Raw genomic sequence first — 15,715 nt, forward strand, 5'->3', positions numbered from 1 at the left:
AGATGTTCCCACCTTCTCCACTGGATTCCACACACCCCACACAACCATTTCAGACCATTATGTCTTTCAAAGAGAGTAAAACTTTCCAAACAGAACAAGCACTGCAGTGCATTCCCAGGGCACGTGAAGGGCACTTCACACCCACATGTTCTCTTGGGGAATATCAAGCACCACCCTAGACAACATCACTGCTTATCGCACTCTCGTGTATCACATCTAAAAACCTTTCTCTATATCCACTGCTGTACAGAGGTTTGCTGGCCCCACTGTCCTCCACGCCAATAGAAATCCAAGCACAAGCCTTTCAAGCACTATCATCTCCACCTTCAAATCTGCTGCTGCAGGGAGGGACTAGGCGGGTCCTCCAGAAGCTTTGTGCTTCCCTTCATCACTAAGACCCTTCCTCAGACAGTGGGCAACACTAGACTATTTGGGAAAACATGCAAGGATCTCTAGATTGAGCAGGTATGGGATACCCCAAGCCCCATGCTAACTCTTCTTCAACAGTCAGAGAATTGCTTCAATCTACATACATGATGTTTTCAATCCTTCTCTTCCTAAATTTGGTAAGTTTACCAATCAAAGCCTTGAACATTCTTATCCAGTCAAAAGCCCACATACACTTTTTTATAATGTTCCCTCATTCCTGACATCCAGATCTTCCAGTGTCAATGTATTCCATGGCCCAATTACACACCGTATTAAAATAATCTTTGCATCTCTTTGGCAACTTTTAACTTAACTGAATGTCCCTCTTCCTATGTTACAACACAGAAAAAGGGAGCTCACGATCTGCCTTCTCTATGGCACTATTGTATATATTATTTCTAATCCTCCTCTCTTACTCATCTCTTTTTCCAGGTAACAACCCTAGTCCTCTCAATCTTTTGCCACATACTCATTTTTCTAAGCTCCCGGTGGTTGTCCTGCAATGCCGTACACAGACCCAGGCTTTCTGGTTGTCGCTAAAATGTGGACAAAGTTTTGCTAAAGTAAATACACCCCGGAGGAACCGAGTGGCCATGAGTCCTTAAGCAGGTATTTCCTGCCATTCCTTAGTGTGGTAGTCACAGAAAAAGAAGCCCATGTCCCTGGGAAGGACACAAGTAGAGCCCAGTACCAGTAGGGTACATTCACATCCTCATGCCCCTTCCACCCAAGCAAAAGCTCCACCCTTTCTTCTCCCCTAATGCAGAGCATGGCTTTCCCCCTCTCTTCCCACTTTCTCAACTCTCACCTTGGCTTCCTCCTCAAAACATATATCTCCTGGGTTTTTTATCCTATTTAAACCCTTTTCACATAACTTTCCAATGAAGGGGTCTTTCGCAAAGCAGGCTGAAGCATTTCACTTTCCTGCTGAAACCTTGAAAATTTATCTCCCTTCTTCTCAGACTAGATACACATCTGAAAGCTGCAAAAACACCAAAACAGTTGAATAAATCTTACCGCGCCTCTGAACTTCATTTCTGCCTCCTGCCAGCTCCCGCAGCACTTGCAGAGACTTAGTTTACGCTGCTGCAAAAAGCAGGAATCTGAGGACAAGTTCTCTCTTCTGTCAGTTGCCTTTTTTTTTTTTTCCACGACATTTTCGGTGCAGTCAGAACTCTCTCCCTCCCACCAGCTCCTACTGGAGCATCCTGGAGAGGGCGTTTTCCAAGAAGAAGGAGAGGAACTCTCCTCCCCTCCCAAAGAGGAGAGACCGACGTGCACAGATCATGAGAGGCAGTCCAAGAGAAAACAAGTCAGCCGTCCTCTGCCTGCAGCCTGGTGCGGAGTCCCTGCTGCCCAATGACAGGGAAAAACGGAAAGAAAAGTAATCACAGGCACTGGAAAACCTGGTGCAGAGCCCAACACGCAAAACCACAGCAAACAGGACAGGAAGCGATATGCTCCATTACAGCAAGTTTTTGCACTGAAACAGCAGCAGCATCAAGAGGGCTCCCCAAACCCACTCCCAACTCACCCCACCACAGCAAAATCTCCTGGGCTTACAATTACACTTGTAATCACTCTCTCAGCAAATCAAAGGACCACAAAGAGTCCAGGGGTAAGACATAGTTTGCCTTGACTGTCCCTGCAAGGACTTAGCGTACTGGCTCAGCAGTATTTTATTCCAGAAACAGTTTGAGACAGCCACCCTCAAAACACCCACTCTACATGGAGGTCCCCGAGGTCCTTATCATAAAATAACCTGCACTACTAAGACCCTTCCTAGTAGGACACAGTCAAGCCACTGCTGCCCTTGGTCTCCAGCCCTTGCAAACAGAAGTAGCATGTTTACCTGTCTCTGAGGCCATCAGGGTTTGGTCTCACACAAAAAAAATTAATGGCCATAGCTACACCAAGAGCGTGAAAAACCATCATCACCCAGAGATAAGAGCATTCTGACCAAAATCAAAAACGTATATGCAGCCTTTGCTAGCATTAGGTGGAAAGTGAAAGGATGAGAGGCAATGGACACAAGCTGGAAGAAGGGAAATTCCAATGAGAGATTAGGAAATTTTTTTTCACAATGAGTGCTGTGAAATACTGGAACAGGGGCCCCAAGAAGTTGTGAAACTCCATCCTTGGAGTTATTCAAGACTCAACCAGACAACGCCTGAGCAACCTGATCTAAATTGGCCCTGCTTGAAAGTGGGGTTGGACCAGAGATCTCCACAGGTCCCTTCCAACCTAAAATTATTCTATGATTCTATTAATTATTTTGCTCCTCAATGGTCTAAGCTATATGCCCATCCTAAAATGAATAACAGATATAGCAAATAAAGCTACAGATCTGTTGCAGACAGCACATTGCCCCAGAACAGGGCCCAGCCAAATACCTTCAGGTATTTCAGGTTGCAAGTAGTTCACATTATGAGCATACAAAGCTGCTGTCTGGCAGTTGCACAGGAGGCCAGGCAGACCCCTGAAGGAGATGAGTTCTGCCCTGAGCCAGAGGACCTGCCATTTCCAAGCATCAGTGACTAAAAAAATTAGTCAGCCGTTTGATCTGACTCGTAGCAGCTAACGAACACGATGGGTTTCTGTCTGCAAGTCTCCCAACACAGATAATCACAATCTGCACAAAGCATACTGCCACCCATTTCTCCTTATACCACCCTCCTAACGGACTCCTCTCCGAGTGATCTGTAATACGGGACTCTACAATTAGCCAAGAGCATGGCAAATGACTACAAACTAGATGCAGGTTTATCCACAGCATACAAGGCCCTGCCCACGCACACAAGGCAAAACTTGCACCTCCAGTTAGGTGGTCTCAAACTTAGTCTAACGCTACAAACTCATCAGCTGAGTTTTCAGAGCTCATTTGCTCTAAATGCATGCAGCCACATCTGCACTGAGCAAACATCAGCCTGATCCAAACACCACCTAATTTTCCACAAGAACCTTATCAAAATGAATGGGAACATAATCTTTCCTGCTGTGCAGCATCTTCTGAAAAGAGACTACTGCAGACTCTCTCTTGCATCTGTTCAAATACTTCTGAAATTTAGGTATCACACTGAAGGAGTGTCAGCTATCATCAACAGTTCACTACCATACGCAGGTGAACAGAGGTGGCAAACTGAATAATGCACTTCTGTCATTATGAAACTCTTTTGGAGGACATTATTTTTCTTAAGTAGGGAAGGCTTTTCTCATGATCATAGGATAACAGATGAAAGCAGAAATAAACCAATTCTCTTTCTCTAAGGGCCAAAGAGCCTTTTTAGGTGTATTAGTCTCAGATCAGATATGACTGCAGGACCCCAGGCAGCATGCAGTGCTACTCTACATATCTGCCCAAACCCAACATTTGCAAGCATCTCAGTTGTTGGAATCCATTTAAAGTGGTCCCTCGTGGCAGTCGTCACCCAAGTTTTGCAACACCAAAAGGCAGGGTCTCTAACCATTGAACACACAGAGGCATTAAATCATTCCCAAGCTCAATCGCTGATATTTCCTGACTGGCACTACCTGGAGTGAGCTCTGCTTAAAGAGCGTTGTTGCTTTTTGTATTTTTCTTATAAAAATGCATACTTTTCAAATTCTATTACAGAAAGGGTAAAGTCAAGCTTTAAAGTAAAAAGGTTTAAATCAAAAAGCTACTATTTGCTTTACTTTAAAGTTTTTTAAAGTAAAACAAGACTGTGCATGGCCACTACTCAGACAGGAGGCTATTTAAAACCCAAGAAATGTAGCAGATGTTGTCAGTGGTTCAGTGCAGCACTCCTCTCTAATTAGCTCTGACCCAAGGCATCGATCCCAGAGATCCTGCGCTGTGGTGGGTGTCATTCGTCACAGGAAGAAGGTGCCAGCGGTTACAAGGATTTGTGATGAAGCTTGGATAACGCTTCTGAAGAGAGCTGTGGTGCCACCAGCTCTTCTGCCCTCATTAGATTCCATTTTGAAAAATTATTCGTACTGCCTCTCAGTTCTTGCACAACTATTTGCCATGATCTTTATTCTCTTCTTATCATCAACCAACTGAGGATTTAGGTGAATTATTAACAGAGGCAGCCTCAGGACACATTTCAGAGGTGGGTTTAGCATTGGTCTATTTCAGAGCATTGAAAGAAAGAGACAATACTCCAAAGCCCTGCTCAGCACAGGAGCACAGGTAAAATCAAAGGTAATCTAAGCTACATTTCCCAAACTGCGCCTCATTAGCCATTACTAAATCACAACAGCAAGCCCCGAGCCAGCAGTTCTCCAAGTATAATTAGAGCTGTAGCCTGGCAGCACTAATTCTTCAGGAGGAGAATGTCAGTTCTCCATCATAATTTCTCAAATCAGTCTAGTTGTAGCCAAACAACAGAGTCAATAAAACTCATGTTACAATTTCAAGCTATGTATTAGCACAGAGTTACCTTCACACTAACAACTTTACCTTTCCGGTACTTTACACCTCCTAACACTTCTCAGAACACATCTCATCACCAAAAATGCCATGTAAGAGAAAAATATACAAGAGCCCAATATTCAGGAGTACATTTTTTACATGTTTCCCTTGGCTTTTTTATGCAGGAGAACCCTTTTATGTATTTATTCACTGGGAAGACCTTTACTCAAGAAGGTTTTTTTTTTTCTGTAGTCAAACTACTGCCCAGCTCTTGTTGGCAAGGAAAACACTTCTGTGTGTGCGTTAGCCTAAATTGGGAGGAAAAAATAATTGGAAAGCAGAGATAACCAACATGATTTTGATTTAAAAGATCTTGATCCCGGACTACTAAGGTGATAAAACCAGGCTGTTCCTTTCCAGCAATAGAGCCCAGCCCTTGTCCGTGATTTCTGCTGAGGATGGCTGGCTAGGTCTGTATCACTACTACAGGCAACTACAGGCAGAGGTATGAATCAAGTTTTCCAGGCCTCACCAGTTAGAAGTGACTCATATAAACCCTGGATTAGAGCACCAGGGATTGCTCTGCTCATTGCTGATAAGCAGCTGATTCCCTGCATACAATTTCACATTCAAAGCAAGGCGACTGGAAACCTTTCCTGTCAGCCCTGCTCCAACAGGCTCACAGAGCAGTGCGTGACTTGCTAAGCTACACCCGCAAGCACTGGCTCTACTGAAAAAAAAAGATTTTGGCCCCATGAAACCGGCATCAGCAAACCAGCCTTCCCCTCTGCTGTGCAGATTCCACTGCACAATATAAATCTGGAGGTAAGAGATGCTGGCTTGGGTTTATGCTATTCAAAAATCAATGTGGATCACATCTACATTATTCCAAAAGCAAAAGATGTCGAGTTCACCGATCAATGCATATCTTTTTTCTGGATTTTTATAATATTCATTATTTCTGCCTTGCAAAAGAACTACAGAATAACACACATTCCATAATTAGAAAGCACTTGGCAAAGATACCATGGGAAACAAACCACCCTAAACAGGCCAGGAATTTGAGAGTCCTTCCTCTTGCAGGTCAGAGGAACGTCTTAAACAAAAAATAGAAATTTCTTTAACCTATCACATGTGTCCTGCTGTCCAGACTATACTGATCTAAAACCGATTAAAATGCTTCACATTCCTAAGACACCCTATAGCAGAAAACTGGAGGTTCTGAAGGACATTTGGCCCATTGCTTAGGAAAAAAGCCCTGTTCCAGCAGAGGATGAACATTTGACTGCACGATAACTGGATAATCAACACCCTGCCAGAGAACCAACACTAAATATTGCAACAGGCTTGATAACAAGGCAGCACCTCTTCCTCATACCATTAGCTCTGCTAAGAATTGTCTGTTTTCTACCCTCTTTTTGTTTGTATTAATGCATCTCCTCTTTCCCCATGCAAAGAGTAGCCAGCTGTCCCCCAAACAAGTAGTTAGGAACAGAAGGTGGGACAGAGGACATTGGTCCCTGAATACACAACATTCCAGGTCAGTTATGAAACTGCAGACCTATAAAGGTTAAATCAAAAGCCCATTATACTCACTCAAAAAGCGCCTCAAGATGGTAAAGTTCCTTAATTTTACTGCAAACTTCATGACCTCATGAGTTCTCTGAATTCTCTGATTCTGTGTGAATGTGTTTGCACGATTATAGACAAAAGCTTAAAAATATGTTAGGTGTGGCCAAAAGGGTTCAAAAACCAGAAGACAAAGAATATTTAAATTATTATTTTGGATTCTAATTTATGCTTTGTAATGCCTAAAACTGTCAATACTGGTTTTGTTTGTTTCAAGAAAGCTTCAACAGTGAGAACACTAACCTTCTTTTCTTCTCAAGCTCAGTCTTTCAGAAATAAATAAGAGTATTACAAAAAAATGGAATATTACAAAAAACAAAGATGGAGATGCACACCTCTCCTTGGACTCCTACACTTTCTCTGTAAGTGCTATCACTATTTTGGTACCTCTCATGATAGATGTGTTTGAGAAATAGCAGATTAAAAAGCACACATGCGGCGCTTGTATTTAGTTATGGCTCCTGCACGCACACAATAATTCTGTGTTTATGACGTGAGTGAAAACCGAAACTGGGTTAATCTAACAAATTAAGATAAATTTTCCTTGTTGTTGCTCTCTGCTGAACCAGTGAAACAGAATGGATGACTGGCTTTGACAGTGACCATCAGAACAAAGTCCCACTTTATAATTACCAGATGCCCTTAATATGATGCCAGTTTGTCTCATGCATGTGGCTACTCTCACTCTGTTCCACTCACACGCTGCCCTGTGTTATGGCTCTGTCGGTTGTTTTACAGGACTGCAAGACAGTCGCCTTTTCAGCTCTACCCATTCTGAATCCAACAGTAATTGTTGCACTAACTTCAATAGCAAAGAGTTTAAAAACAACAGTTAATTCAGTTTGATTGCTTTGCCCTTACTTTGATACAATCATTTTAAGCAGATCCCCTGCAGAGTCTGTGGCAAGAACAAGAAGAGCCGTTTTGACGGAGCTGTTAATACAAACAGCCTGACTCATTTCAGCTGATGTGCATTCCTCCCAACTGACTTTCTAAACAGTCACTCCCAGTGGCAGGACCTACATCTTCCTTTTAAGGGGAAAAAATGTTTTCACAGGAAAAATTAAGTGTTTAAAGCCTGTGCATATCTCTGTGCTTTCAGTGACCAATCTCTCCTTTAAAAACACATTCATGTTGCACGTAAAACAAAAACTTCTCCCTCCTTAATATAAAGTTGTTCCTGTTTTTTATCACAGCCATTAGCTTTCTATCGATACCCTGGCAGACTCAGGTGAAACATCCTATCATACAATTTTTCATGCAAGCCAACATGAAAAAGAGAATTGGTTTTCCAAAGCATTAGGACGACTAAATCTGAGAGGAAAAACATGGCTGAGAAAGAACAGGCAGAACTTACAGGCTGTAGACAACGCTTTACAGCTCACATTGGTGGCTGACAGTTCCTATTCCTCCAAATTTCTTTTCCTGCATTTCTGAAAAGAGGATTAGTGTTAGAAAGGGATTAAGATTGGAAAGCATATCATAACAAAAACTTCTTGTTCTATCGACACTAGATAAGGAAAGAGTGAGCACCGGTACTTTGCCTGCATGTTAGATGAAGGAAACAGGATTTCCCTCTGCTACTCCCTGAGCAAGATCCCAAGGAAATGTTTCTAATAATAGGAAATTACTATATAAGGCCAGATCAGCACTAAACTGTTTGCAGTCTGGAAAAGAAGAACATAAAAGAGTACTGAGGAGGGACACAACTGGCAGAGCAGGGCTCTTCACACATCAGTATTCTCTGGGAAGCCAGCATGCAGCAACCTAAGGTTCCCCTCCATAGAGATGGACAGCATTTAACCTCTGACTCTTCTCTCCTGAGCAGAGAGGGGCCTCTCCCACAGCCCAAAATAGAAAACTAAATGTACAAATTAGAGCTGCTATGTCCTTTTTCTATCACGCCCTTGCTTTTCTTCACGGGAGGAAAACGACAGACAGAACAGTCTTAAATCTACAAAATAGTGCCTGCAAAGCAAGGGTGAGCACATCTCCGATACGGAAAGGGAAAGACACAGCCACGTCCTAAAGCATGACGTGGCCAGTGCTAATGCAGAAGGAAAGCTGACAGCTCCCCTACCTGCCCTTCCTGGGCAGCAGATCCACGGAGCACAACAATTTGCTGCTGCATTTTGTGAACTGGACAGCTCTCTCTTACTCATTTTGTTTTAAACTGTAAAGATGTTGGGCACCTGTGGAAGGAGCCATTTAACTTAATTTCCAAAGTGTTCCCACATAATTGTATGCATTAATGTCTCACAGGCCAACAGTTTCAGCAGCAAACTGTTAACATATAGCTACAAGCAGCTGTGAACATCTCAGCAAAACCGTCAGACTGACTTCTATCTGGAGCTGTAATTGTAACTCAAATGCACAGTTTTTACTATCATCTCAGCAGACACAAAACCTGCAAGCCCGGCTGAAGACAGATTTTCCTTCTTCTTATACAAATGAAAGGGAGTTCCTACAACAACGCTCACAAAGACCTCGTTTGGATAAAACTGGAACATTTCCCTGTGATCCCCAGCGAGGGGTATCTTTCCATCTCTGCTTTGTCTTCGGATAAGGCCAGAAGCTCTCAGCTCCCAGTGCAGAGAAGCTTGCTGAGCAAACACTGTCTGACACAGTCCCATAGCTGCCATGGAAATGAGTACAATATAAATTCCTAGACAGGTTTATCACCCAGACTTTCTTCTGACAGCAGTAGATGTTTGTGACAAAATGTACAAATACTTTTTGTATCTGTAGCCTGCTACATCCTATCTCTCTCTGTCTACAAATGCAGCCCCTGCAGGGTTGCACAGCTTCTGGAGGAACTTGAGGCCAAATCCCAGCCAAGATTTTCCACGTGTTAGCTGGTAAGACCTCTTTGAGCTGAAACGGTCAGTTTGCCCCAGCAAAGTTAGGCTGAGAGCCTTAAAAAAGGCAAGCTAGGCTACCCTTATGAAAGGCTTATTGACGAGACAGTAAGACAGAGTTTTGACAGCAGAAGCACTCTTCTACATCACAGCACCAGGAACTTCACAGTCCCGATGGGAACATGGCTGAGATTTACAATTCCCTATACTGTTCCAGAGGATTGCTCCAGTGTAACCAGGCTCTCAGGTACGTTCTTCACCAGTTGCTCATACCTCACCCTTGTCCCCATACTACCTGGCTAGAAAAGGGTGTGCACTCAAGGGTGTGTTAAGCTTTCCAGGGCATAGAGCAATTCTGTCCCAAGAGGATGTTTTATATTTGACTTATCTTTAGGGACATCTTGATTTCTGAAGATTTTTAAACTGGCCTTTAATTTTTGTCCATTTAAATACTTCACATTCTTGCCTGCACAGCAAGGGGGAAAACAAGCGCAGGCAAACAGGCAGGCATTTTTCAGAACCAGTTAAGATAAGTGGTTACGACTCTTAGAGAAAACCAACTACCAAGAAATCATTTATATTAAATACCCTTATGCTGCTTTTCTCATGTAATAACTGCTCCATAACAATTATAAAGCAATTCAGAAAGACGGCCTGTGCTGGTATTGCTTGTGGTCAGTGGTATCTGAAAGTTAATTAATTTTGGAAAAAACAAAGTTTGGGGAACTAGCTCCCTGTGCATTTAAGTCAGTACGAGGTCTCAACTTTAAGCCTGGACCCTAACGCTGATGTCTTCTCTACTTGTTTTTCATGCCAACTCAAAGGATGCAGTCAGTAAGTTGTTTGTTCGGTTTCAAAAAGTCTGCTCCAGGAGAAATAAGATATTTGTTTTGGCTCTAAAAGGCGAGAAGAATCACAGGTATGAGAGTAAGAGTCTGGAAGCAGAGATCAACCATCCCTACTAACGTTACATTGACAGGATCCCAAGTTTCCCCCATGCTACCAATGATAATCATAAAATTCTTCTCTAAATATAGGAATTGTCTGTTTAGAACTGCTGACACCAAAACAATAAGTTTAAGCTGCTTTATTTTCTTTAGTGGGTTAAATCTGAAACCTAGGGAAGACTATCTGAATTACATTCTTAATCATGTCAACACATATAATTTTACAGAAATCCAAATAACAGATTTATCTACTATATCAGACTGCTTTATAGGAAACAACTAAACTTGACTGACTTGTCCTATGCTGTCCTTTTTTTCTTTTAATTCACAACTTTCTTCAATGCAGTTTTGCATTAAAACAACCACACCCAAACCCAGACCATTCGGTACTGTGAAAAATAAGTTTTAAAAGGAAATACCTCCCTCCAAAATAGCCAAATGAAATTGTTTCTTTCAGTTAACGTGAAGCTTTTCCTTTTCGTAAAGCCTGAATAGAGCTATTGTTGAACTCCTAGTTGGCTGTCAAAACCACGAACTTTTCTACTATGTGGAGACTGGAGCACAGGTAATATCTAGATTATATTAGTATATTCAAGCTTCCAATGTCAGAAAAATAAAGGTCAAATGGCTAAAACTTTCCTGAAAAGCACAGGAGAGAGGATCACATATGGAATACATTTCCTGAAATTCTGGGGGTTTTTTTTATAAAATAGCTTGTACATGAGTGATGCCCCAACAACTACTCCTGCTCCTGTTAGTGTAATAACAAAATCCCTAGTATGGAAAGTTTATAGTAGCATAAAGATGTATATATCAGTATAATTTGTACTCTAGATTTAGGGAAATGCTGCTATGAGCAACATTGGGTATTGGTACAATGTCATCTGTCACAGGTTTGTTCCACGTAATGTCTCTAAGTTCCTTAAGAAAAAAAGAATACCACACCAATCTGCAAGTATTCTTGCGACATTTCATTCTGATGCCAGAAGCCAGTGATACCTGGGAGAAACAAGTTCTTATTTTCCTTCTGGGTGTGACTCTTTTTTAATGCAAACTTAGCAATGCTGTAAGCGAACTACAAACTACCAAGTGGAGCCAAGTTCTATAAGCCCAGAAAAAGGGCACATTCAATGCTTTAGACATTCAAACAAGCGGAGTAGTTTTTAATGTGATGATTTATAAGTGTAGAGTTTACAGGCACAATTTGTACTTCCACCACTTTTTTTCCTCTGTCCCAAACTGACATTGTTGGCCTAAGGCAGGCAGTTATTTTGGGACAGTGAAAAGTTATAAATAAGTTCTAATAAAACTATTGGGAACACATATGGTACTGAACTTCTTTCAAACCCTTCTTTGTAAGGGAACAAAGAGCATTTTACATTTATTGTGATGGCATAAGTCCCCTATGAAAAGTTTAAGGAAAGAGTTTCAACAACAGTCTGGAGTAAAACTAGATCATGAACCCAAAATAAGAATATCCAATGATCTGCAGAAATTCCAGATTATGCTAAAAGAAATGGCCTAAGCAGTTTCCAAAAAGCAGACGAAAGAAAAATAGACACGCAGTGCAGACTGGCTATCTGGCAGTGTGTCAGACTTGAGGCCTGGCAACCAACAGGAGCACGTGGGCAGATGATATTGCAGCTGGCTTATGTCTGAACTGCTTCCCTTTACCCTGCCTATTCTGTTGCTTCTGAAAAGAAGGGTAAAAGCCACCAGATGAAGGGTATTGTCTGAGGTAATCTCCTTCTGACCAGTATGACAGTACCCCAAAGATCCCACAGTGAACAAAGTCTTCAATGTTTTTGTGAACTGCAAACATTTTTATCCTAAAATAGATATATCCTCAGTTAACAGTAAACAAGGAATGATGAGTTGCCATCATGCTGGCAAAAGTATTCCAGGATGCCTGGAAAATACAGACATGATTTCAGAAGGACATCCCACATCCACTGGCATCAGCCAACACTCATCAAATGATCCAGAATATTGTTTTCCAACATTTAAAAAAATTGATACTCCTGTTGAATCAAAACTACATTAAATCAAGATTTTCTTAAACTAAAAGAAGTAGTAATCACAATGATGTTAAAAAACATAATAAATCATTGGCTTGCAACTTATTAAGCACCCTTTGAAGTGTAAGGAATCTCTCATCTCCAAGACATGGTTTCAACTCCCTGCTCACTCAGGAGAACAATACTATCCTGCTCACAGCATTTTCAAGATTTTCTGCATTACCAAAGACAAAATACACACTAAAGAATAATCAAGGAGCCCGTTCCTTTGTGGTTCTCAGGAATGCATGTTCCACATCTGGATAAACATGGGCCTATGCAGTGAATGGAAACATTCATTCCCCAGCTGTGGCTAGGTCCAAATGCTTTCTTTCTCTCTGATTTTACTTATAGTCCCACATTTGGTGGTTGAAAAACTGCATACATCCTGGTGAGGCAGACAAAATAGGTAGTCACAGGCAGGCCCAGCAATCTGCCTACTGACCCTTTACATCTAACATATAAACAAAAACAACTTTTGGACTGTGATCTCCAACTCAAGATCCTGAAGGAATTCCCACAGCTCCCGTTAGTTGGGTATATCAGCTGGTTGTGACAGTTGTGACATTAACAGAAATACCAACTGTCCCACAGCATTGTGTTCTCCATCAGAAGATGAGGACCGGCACCCCTAAGAATAAGAGACAAGGAGAAGCCTTCACTAGTGCTGATGCAGATAATGAGCACATCCTCAAAAAAGTAAAAGGTATCCTTCTGCCTTGAGGCTACCAGTGCACAGGTGGGAGTCCTTTCCACATAAGGCCACATCCTGCTGGAAGTGCATGGATTTGGAGATCTCGTGGAAATTGGGTATCTTTTGTTCTGATGCTGTCTGAGCAAACCCCACTGTCCATGGCAGCTAGGACAACAACAGGAACTGTCAGAAGAAGTCTCATCCTACTGGGAAGTAAACACTGTCTTTCCTCTGATTTGACAGGCATAGATTCTCTAAGTGCCCTTGGCGAAAGTGAGAGATCCAGAGCCATGAGGGAATCTGAGCTCCTCCCTGAAAGAAGGGTCCAAGAGTCTCAAGAATAGGTATCTGCCACAGAAGATCAGTACCTGTTATCAAAGACTATAATGTAAGAAATACATACAAAATGCAAGCAGCAGCTTTGGTTCTTTTGCTTAAATTTTCTGTTCTAACAGCTCTCAGATACTGCCAGGGCAGCATCATTTGCTATTGTAGCAACAACACGAGCCCAGCCTTTGCCACTCTACAATAATGAGAGGAGACTACAAAAACATGAGAGCTGATACAGTGTGCATGGCAAGCCCTAGATTAACCATGCTTCACTGAGGTCAGTGGGAGCTCTGCCATCAGCTTCAGTTGTGTTGGAGTACACCTGTGGCAGGAAAAAAGGTTAAGCTCTTTTAAATCACCTAAAGAATAAGAAAAGCATCACAACTTGAGGGTTTGTTTCAGGAGCTATAGTTTGTATGGCTGAACTAGAAAAACAGAGGGACACGGGGAAGTTCATCACTGTAAATTATTGATCCACTGCTTTCTAGACATTGAAACTGGTAATTAAACAAATGGTAAAAAGATACTTCATCAATTATAGAGGTGTCACTTTAAATTACACTTGCTCCAGGATGAATAAAACACAGAGGTTAAATGCTATGGGTACTCCTTCATGCTGGCTTCTTGTTCAAAATCCTCACTACAACTGATTCTAACTCTCTTATATCGCTGCTTCAGAGCTGCATGCTCTTTGCACATATTAAGCTAGATAAGGGGAAATGAGTTTTTGTTTCACCAATCTTTTTCACACAATGTTCAGAGAGCACAGTCCCGTGGTATGGAGAGAAGATTTGGAACTGAGACTAGTGGGATCCCTTTGCTGCTCAACAGGATTAGTTATATGGCCATAAGTCAAGGCCACAGCCCCTATGAAAACAGCCCTCCCTCAAAAATCAGACTAAAAAAAAAAGTTTTGTCTACTAACAGTCAGTTGTGAAATCTGTGAAGTACTGGGCAGACATTTGATACTGGTAGGTCTTATGGTTTTTAGAAAATATATACATGTACACACCCTCCACAACCTGAAATAACACTGACAAGCTGCTCCTGAAGCAATATGATGATGACATCAAAGATCCCCTTTTAAGCAGAAATCATGTCACAACCATAATGACTACTCAAATTTGATTTATGGTAAATTTTTATATCAGGGTGCATGCCTTACTGCATCAAGCTTAAAGTTACCTCAATTTCACATGTTAATATTATATGAATGTAAAAATATATTTGCTCTAGTACTCATTTTGAAATAAGAACAACATCCAAAGAACAGCTTGGCCATCTTGCAATTACTGGCACAGACGCTCTCTAGAACCATTATTACATCTCTCAAATAGATTTCACTCTGGGAAAGCATTTATTGAAGGCTGGGTTCATCAATTGATTGAGATAGGTCAGGGAGTATAAATACTCTAAGTGAAAGACTGCATATGCAGCATGAGCAGACAGCTTAAAAGCACTTGCAAAAAAACACCCTAACACGTGGATGCAGTTGGCATCCTTCACTGAGCAGAAGCAGCAGTGAAGCAATAATGCTAGGAGGCAAGATCAGAGAAACAGAAGTTGCTGGTGGAGCAAGAAGAATCCTAGAAGTCAAACAACTTGTGCTTGCCATGGTAAAATGGAGAAGTGAAGAGATACCCAGGTGGGAGTTCAGTTCAGAGAGGAGAGAGAGGCCAAGGTGATGAACCGCAGGAATACGCTGTGGAAGCTGGAGATGAATGCATCATCAGCAGACGGAAATATTCAAAGTGGGAGATGAAGGCTGGACAGTAGAATTTTTGTGAAGGAAGGAATACCAGCTCTTGGTAGGAGGACAAGATAATCAAAAGGCTGAGCTGACTCTCCCTACTGCTCCCCAAATAATGAGGCTGAAGCACAAGGAGAGCAAGCTCTGCTGTGGGCCTTATGCCAATTGGTCTATGAAGTTTTCCTTGCCTATTCTAAGGAGAGTTACACAATGTAAGGCTTTATTCCTAAGTGCCTGATGGCATCCTGTGTATACAACAGCTCCTACCAGCAGAACAGTATTTGTGGGAAATGTTAGGAAGAGTGTCTAAGAGAGATAAAGCCTTTGAGTTGCAGACAAAGCTGCCAGCCCTCATTTCCAGCTTGTCAGAGCAAGTCCTTCTTGAAGTCAGCAGCCTGGAATGAAGAGAATCTGGCATTTGTGCATGTATGTATGGTTCAGACAGTCAGGGCGGAGCGGCTGACTTTAATCATACTTTCCACACTGGGGGAGGGGGGTAGTGGCAAAGTACAGTGAGTGATGGGCGTTATCTGCTATATATTCACAAATTCCTCTTCTTTGACTTTGTATTTCAAGCCTGACCTCCTTTCCTGCTTCCACTAGCCCCTAGAGGAGGGGGGGAAGA

General features: G+C 42.0%; 1 protein-coding gene across 6 annotated transcripts in view; it reads right to left on the minus strand.

The window, feature by feature from the left end:
- Window positions 1-15,715, minus strand: part of MYO1C (myosin IC) — a 58,494-nt gene that overhangs the window by 31,462 nt on the left and 11,317 nt on the right. For 2 of the 6 annotated variants that reach the window (XM_041126735.1, XM_030027166.2), the window contains 2 exons: window positions 7,812-7,887; window positions 1,447-1,781 (listed from right to left, as the gene is read on the minus strand). The exons of 2 other annotated variants lie outside the window; for them this stretch is intronic. In XM_041126735.1, coding sequence (XP_040982669.1) covers window positions 1,447-1,464 — 18 coding nt within the window. In that variant the 5' untranslated portion in view covers window positions 1,465-1,781; window positions 7,812-7,887. Of the gene's footprint in view, window positions 1-1,446; window positions 1,782-7,811; window positions 7,888-15,715 lie in introns of those variants that run through there. 2 more of the 6 variants (XM_030027169.2, XM_030027170.2) reach the window with 1 other exon arrangement.

The sequence above is a fragment of the Aquila chrysaetos genome, chromosome 10 (assembly GCF_900496995.4).
Source record: "Aquila chrysaetos chrysaetos chromosome 10, bAquChr1.4, whole genome shotgun sequence".
Taxonomy (NCBI): domain Eukaryota; kingdom Metazoa; phylum Chordata; class Aves; order Accipitriformes; family Accipitridae; genus Aquila; species Aquila chrysaetos.